This window comes from Chrysochloris asiatica, unplaced genomic scaffold (assembly GCF_000296735.1).
Source record: "Chrysochloris asiatica unplaced genomic scaffold, ChrAsi1.0 scaffold00168, whole genome shotgun sequence".
NCBI classification, from domain to species: Eukaryota; Metazoa; Chordata; class Mammalia; order Afrosoricida; family Chrysochloridae; genus Chrysochloris; species Chrysochloris asiatica.
The window spans coordinates 2,293,624-2,300,904 of record NW_006408686.1 but is presented as its reverse complement, the minus strand read 5'-3'; the positions used below and the strand labels follow the sequence as shown (position 1 = coordinate 2,300,904).

The following is a 7,281-nucleotide window of genomic DNA, read 5'->3' as shown; positions in this document are numbered from 1 at the left end:
GGAGAGAAACCGTACAAGTGTGAGGAGTGTGGGAAAGTCTTCAGCTGGAGTTCGTACCTTCAAGCCCATCAGAGGGTCCACACTGGAGAGAAACCATACAAATGTGAGGAGTGTGGGAAGGGCTTCAGTTGGAGTTCGAGCCTTATAATTCATCAAAGAGTCCATGCTGATGATGAGGGTGATAAGGATTTTCCTTCATCAGAGAATTCATACAGGAAAGAAGCTCTGTAAAGTCTATGTATCCGAGCTGTCAGAGGAGACAATACGTTTGTAAAGAAGGTCAGGATTTCAGCCAGTGCTCAAACATTTTCTAGTGGTTAGGAGAGATGCCCTGGGAGAATGGAATCATCTTCAGATCCTTGACATTTGACAACCATTATAAAGAAAAGAGGTCTTACAAACAATGAATATAGTCTCAAATGTAAAAATGGAAAAATCAAAATTGATCTCACTGAAATATCATTTCCAAGACATGGGAATTTTGTTGACTGCCAAATCTACTCTGCCTTTTCAGTGCCTAACACATTGTAGGTGTTCAATAATTGTTCAATGGACAAAAAGGAAACTGTCGTCTCAAATTTTTATTCAGTTCACCTCTAACAATTTCTATAAAATTTTACTCAAAGGAGAAATTCTGTTTCCATTTTTTTTTTTGTTTTTTTCTGCAAAGCTTGGAGAAGATTTAAGTTAATCACATGGACTCGATGTTTCTAAACCCACATGCCCTGTGAATTGGTTATTGCAGCACATTAATGAGTCCAGAAGTCAATTCATTGGGTTGGACCCTAGATTTTGTATACTAATGGTATTTTAATGAGGTTTAATTTGCTTGCTGTAACATGCATAAATCTCAAGTTTACTTCTTTATGAATTTTGACCATATCTACAATTGTGTAATCACCAAACTCATAGAATAATTTTATTATATCAGAAAGTTTCCTTGTACCCATTTCTAGTTAACTCCACCTCCACTGGGAACAAGTATTATATCTATAACCATAGATTAGTTAGGCCTGTTTATGCATTCAATATATACTATTTTAAGGGTCTGGATTATTTTGATAATACATGATCATTTCAGTACATATAGAGAATGAATTTGACAAAATTCAACATCCATTCTTAATAAAAATTTCTCAATGAGATAAAATGGATTTATGAAAGTCCTGTAAGCTAATGTTCTTTTTTTTATTAAAGGATAATTTATTTACAGTAAAATGAAATCTCTTTGGTGTGTCATTCTAAGTTTTGGGCCATGTTTACTGTCATGTAATAACTACATCAAGCATTGGACAGTTACAGCATTCTCCCTCTACCTTCTAAATTCTCTTGTTTTGTCAACCCCTCTCCTACTAGTCCTTGGCAATCAACGACCCATTTTCTGTCTACATTGTTTGCTGTGTGGTATTGGTGGTAGTTCTGTGTCCTGAACTCAGTTCTGACTCACAGCAGCCCAGTATAGGGTTTCTGAGGCTGTAAGTCTTTATGGGAGCACAAAGCTTCATCTTGCTCCTGTAGAGTTTCTGGTGGATTCGAACTACTGACCTTGTGATTAGCAGCCCAACTCATAACCCACTATGCTATCAGAGATCCTAGTTACTCTATGTAGTACAGCATAAAACAATGCTCAGTCCTGTGTGGTGCTTAAGATAAGCATTTGACTTCAAGGCCAGTTTGAACCTCAAGGTTGGCGGTTCAAACTCAGCAGCTGCTCCTCAGAAACCCTATACAGGGTCGTTATGAGTCGGAACTGACTCACAGCACTTAACAACAACATGCCATCCTCACAATTGTTATGTTTGAGCCCATTATTGCAGCCACTGTGCCAATCCATCTCATTGGGGGTCTTCCTCCTTCTCACTGACCCTTTACTCTGCCAAGCATGATATACTTCCCCAGAGACTGGTACCTCCTGATACCATGTCCAGAATACCTCCTCTCTTCTAAGTAGTATTCTGGCTGTATATCTTCCAAGACAAATTTGTTCATTCGTCTGACAATCTATAGTATAGTCTTACCCAACACCATAATTCAAATGTACCAATTCTTTAGTGTTCTAACAAGCCAGGCTGTGTTATCTGCATATTACAGGTTGATAATCAATCCTGAAATCATGTTCTTCATATAGTTGTTTATTCATACTTGCTCAGCATATAGACTGAATAAGTATGTTGAAAGAATACAACTCCGATGCACACCTTTCTTGATTTTAAACTATTCAAACAACTGCTTCTAGCTCTCTATATAAAGGTTCCCTATGAACATAATTAGGTGTTCTAGAATTCCCATTCTTCAAGATGTTATCTGTAATTGGTTATGGCCCAACAGTTGAATGTCTTTGCATAATCAATATAACACAGTCCCTGAAGATTGTATCCCCTGATTCAATGTTACTCTTCCAAGCATATTCCTGTCACACCTAGAGGCATTTAGACTTCAGAAGTCAAGTTCTATGGAATATTTTCTACTCAAGGATCAAGGAATAGTAACATAGACTGAGTGTAGTAATCTACGTTACCATCTGCCATATATGTGTAACAACCATTCCTCCCACAATCCTTTTTACTCTTCAGTTGGGTTTAATAATTCATTGCAACGGCCACATAGAACTCAGACATCGTACTCACAGTTAGGGGATTTACTAAGGAAGTTGACAGGTTACAAATACAGGATCGGAAAGTGCTCATAGTACAGTTGTTACAGTCAGCTGCTAATAAATGCCCACTGGACACAGCATTCTACTATAAGCTTCAAGTGTGAAGGCGCTAGACTCTAACTCTGTGCGTCAGCAAACCTAGCTCCCTCACTTAAGTGCCTAGAGGCACCCTACTCTGCAAGTTAGCTTCCTGCCCAAAGTCGCTCAGCTCTCCTTGATTCATGGGCTGGGAAGTCCACTGCTCTGCCTCATGTGTTCTGGTTCTTATTTCTACTGCTGCTTCCCTGCTACTTCTCTAATGTCACAGCCTTTGTCCCTGGCTCAAGGGGGTTCAATGCACAGGGGTATTGGGGTACAAAGAATACACTCCACTCCTAGCTCTTTCTTATTGATGGTAGTGAGATTTTTTCCTCCTCTTGCTATTAAGACGGTTCCTTTTAAACCCTTGCTACAGTTTTAAGTTTTCACAATTTCAATTAACTGTGCTAATATCCACAGGTGATCATTCACATCCTATCAGTACCTTCTTCCACCTTCCCTTCTGACATATACAGTTACATATACACGCAGCAGGGCAGAAACATTGTTTGGTAGAGTTACAAACTATGGCTAGAAGAGATATTAGATAATTCGCTATAACATACCATCCATGAAGACTATACTGTGAGCTTTAGCTTTGTTGGAAACAGCACCACAACTGGGTTATACTTCCAATATTTCCACCTAGGTTGGGCTTGGTTTCAGAATTCTGGGAAGTGTAGTCCAGAAGCTACGTTATGTCGCAATCACTTCCGTTGGAGGAAAGCGAAACGACTCACTTTCCCCCCTCTCATGTGGCATTCTGGGGAATGTAGTCCAGGAATTCCGCGGCGTCTCGGGAGCTTTCACTTGAGCTGCTGTAAATGAGGTCCAGAAGATCCTGGGAACGTTCGCTCATGAAGGCGAGATTACCGCCCTGGTGGTGGTGAGTCAGTTCCGCTTTTCGCGAACGTTCCTAACTTCCTGACGCACCGTAAGACTTGGGACAACGCGGTCCTGGGTTGTCGAAGGAGAGACGTCGCAGCGGAGAGCGGAGGTGTGCCTTCCCTTCGACTTCTGCGGCTCTGGGCTCAGACAGACCCAGGATGGTTTTCTCCAGGTGTGAGCGGGTCCTGGGCTCCCTGCTCCCTCAATCGCCTCCTGTTACACATTCTCTTCCACTTCTCCGCCATATATAACATGGTGCGAGTTACTTAACATCTCTTCTGTCGGAAGATGATAATCAAATCTTTCTAACAATCGTTTTGAGGATTATACCAGACAGTAGAAATGCAAGCATTAAAATAGTCCCTTGCAGGTGATGACGAACGGATGACTCATGTTACCCTCAGTCAGTCGATCCTCATTCACAGTGACCCTATATGACTGAGTAGAACTGTCCCCATGGGGTTTTCCACCTTGTCATCTTTTGGGAAACAGACTGCCATATATCTCTCTCCTTGGAACTGCTGTAGGTTTGAACCCCAGACCTTTCGCTTTGCAGCTAGTTTTTAACCCCCAACCCCACAATACTATTTAATTTCCCCAGAAGCGCTCAATTCCCTAGAAACTTTGAACCCCAGGATGCGTTGGAGTTCCCCTTGTCTTTTTCTCTGATCCCTGTTGTTGTTAAGTGCCATCGAGTCAGTTCTGACCCATAGCGACACTGTATAGGGTTCCCAAGGAGCAGCTGGTGAACTTGAACCTCCGACCTTGCAGGTTCAAACTTACTTTGCAGTCCAGTACATTAACCCACGGTGCCGCTCCAGGATTTCTCTGATTCCTGGAGGAAGCTAAATTGTTCAGGGTCTATGAGGTGGGCCAGTCGGATGTCATGATTGTTTATCTGGGACAGTGACATAATCGACATGGTTCACAGCCTCTTCCTTCCCTAGCTCTTAGACTGATTCAGAGAGAGCTGCACAGAAGAGAAGAGAGGGACGCGATAGACACTTGCAGCGGGACTCCAAGTGATTAGGAGTTACCGTTGTAATAAAACCATCATCATTGTGGGAGGTTCAGAAAATGCAGACAGAATGAAAAAAATTGAATTATTCATGACTCTAGGATATAGGATAACAGCTGTTGAGCTTTTAATGGATTTCTGTAAAGCAGTTCTTTCTTTGTGTGGATTTGTATATTATATATAAACATTTCACAAAATTGATATACCATTCATAATATTTTTTCTCTTGTCTTTTTTGTTTTTAACTAAGGAAATTTCCAGATTCCACCCAGAAAGAATAGACAAGTGAACTTCCAATTGATATGATCACTCTCATTGTTATTGTATGATTATTTCTTGAGTTTCATTTTTTATTTAAAAAAAATGAGTATCATTGAAATCTTATAGAAATGATGAAAAATTAGTGTAAAGAGCTCTCATGTATTTTAGCCAGATTCACCAAGTGCTATTCCAGCATCCATAGATCACCAGGAACAGTTCATTATAATCAAAAACTACTTGTTTGAAACTTGGAGTCCTGGTGTTGGCACTGAGGGTTAATGGGCTGGACTGCAAAGTTGGTTTAAACTGCAAGGTCGGTGGTTCAGACTCACCAGTTGCTGCTCAGAAACCCTATACAGGGCCAGTATGAGTCGGAATCATCTGGACTCGATGGCACTTAACAACAACAGCAATGGAAGCTGATACTCAGAGGATGTGGGAGAGTGGGAAGATGCTGGGGTGTCTTGGTAAGAGACAATGAGGAAGAGTAGTTTATGTGGCTTTAGTTTGAGTTAACAGAGATGTGGAGACTTAGGCAGTGAGGATTTGTGTTAGCTTGGATACTATCGGGAAGCAGGGGCTAGTTCTGTGGCTGTACGGAGTAGTCATTTCTGGCTAGGTAGCGGGAGAAATGACGTAACACTAGCATTGTAGGTAAAGAAGCAGTAGTCACGCATGTTGGCCTGAACAGGTGGTTGCTGGCTTATTTTTATGAAGCAGAGGACCTTGGTCTTTGTGTTTCAGTAAGCTTATTATTGTTACTTGCAGTCCGGTTGATCCTGACTCATGGTGAGCATAATGTTTCATATAACAAAATGAAACACTGCCCAGTCCTGTACTGGACAGTATTCCCTTGTGAGCCTATAAGGTTTTCATTGACTGATTTTGGAAAGTGGATCACCAGGCCTTTCTTCCTACTCTCTCTTAGTCTGAAACATCTCTGGATCCTGTCCACCATGGGTGCCCCTGCTGGTATATGAAAGTCCAGTTGTACAGCTTCCAGAATCACAACAACATGACAAATTTACAACTGGGTTGCACCTTGATTGTGACACGATTATAGATTACTGTTTTTTTCCTTTTCTTTATTTAGTTCAATCTTGTCCCACCCGCTCCTGTCACTGGGTGGTGGATTAGGTTCTCATTTATGATGCGTTGAAAACACAAATACCTCACTGCTTCCAGCTATAAAGTTTTAGGGCTATTTTTCCTCTTTACAACTTTACCTTATCTACATGTTTTCTTTTTTTTGCTGAGCCATTTGAGTTTATGCTAAAGACATGGCCCTTCTTTGCCACGAACTATTTAAATGTTTATTTTCTAATGCCACAGACATTCTCTTTCATAGTCATCGTATAATCATCCAAACTAAGAAACTGGTTTTGATTATACAGGTCTGCATCGCTTCATGTCCACTACATGTTCTCTGCAATAGAACATTATGTGATTTGGATGTTGTGTATACCATATGTAAACCGATGGGGGCCTGTTTCCGGGTGTCCTCCTTGTCACTTCTGTCCCTGCTGCTGGAGCTGTTGGCAAACGCTGGCGCAGAGGCTGAGACAGTAGGGGTGGGAGCAGAGCAAGAGGAAAACAAGCCGGGAGGGAAAAGAGCATGCGCAGTCTAGGGCCAGCCCGCCCACCCTCAGAGCCATGTTAAGTGCATTGGGTCAGTTCCAACTCAAAGCGACCTTGTATAGGGCTTTCGAGTTTATAAATCTTGATAGCAGAGCGCCTCATCTTTTTCCCTCAGAGCCATGTTGTTGTTGTTGTTAAGTGCCATTGAGTGACCCTGTATAGGGTGTCCAAGGAGCGGGTAGTGAGTTTGAGCCGCTGGTTGTGGTTCAAAGAGATCTTGTGGTCCAGGGCTTTATCCTACAGCACCATTGTTAAGTGCTGTCAAGTCGGATCTGACTCATAGCAACCCTCTATCGGGTTTCAGAGGAGTAGCTGGTGGGTATGAAGGGCTGACCTTGTGGCTCAAACAGACCTTGTAGTCCAGTGTTTAATCCTACATACAGCACCATACCAAGACTGTTAAACCTAGTTCATTGTGAAAGAAGGAACCCAGGTTATTGTTGTCCCAGGTGGCAGAATTGAGGCAAAGAGATGTCATTAGTTGGCCCAAGATAAAAACAGCTATTGAAAAACCACATCAGAACATAAATCCAGACATACTGACCTCAGAGTCAACTCTTACCCAGTATGTTGTTTCAGTTATAATCATACCAGAATCTGTTGCAGACCGTCTAAGACTAGTCAGAGGTTCGAGGCTCTCTAGGGCCAAGTGTAACAAATGAGGCCACTGGCAGTTAATGGCAAATTGCTTTCATATTAATATTCAGGTATATATATTAAATTAATACACTGGAGCCTTTGA

At 41.7% G+C, this 7,281-nt stretch overlaps 1 protein-coding gene across 1 annotated transcript in view; it reads left to right on the top strand.

Moving 5' to 3' along the window:
* ZNF45 (zinc finger protein 45) overlaps nucleotides 1–7,281 on the top strand; it is a 24,095-nt gene that overhangs the window by 15,048 nt on the left and 1,766 nt on the right. Inside the window, exons 6-7 of the mRNA XM_006871499.1 lie at nucleotides 1–178; nucleotides 3,630–3,877. The exon at nucleotides 1–178 is cut by the window's left edge and continues 19 nt beyond it. Of these exons, the coding sequence (XP_006871561.1) occupies nucleotides 1–178; nucleotides 3,630–3,877 (426 nt within the window). The remainder of the gene's footprint in view (nucleotides 179–3,629; nucleotides 3,878–7,281) is intronic.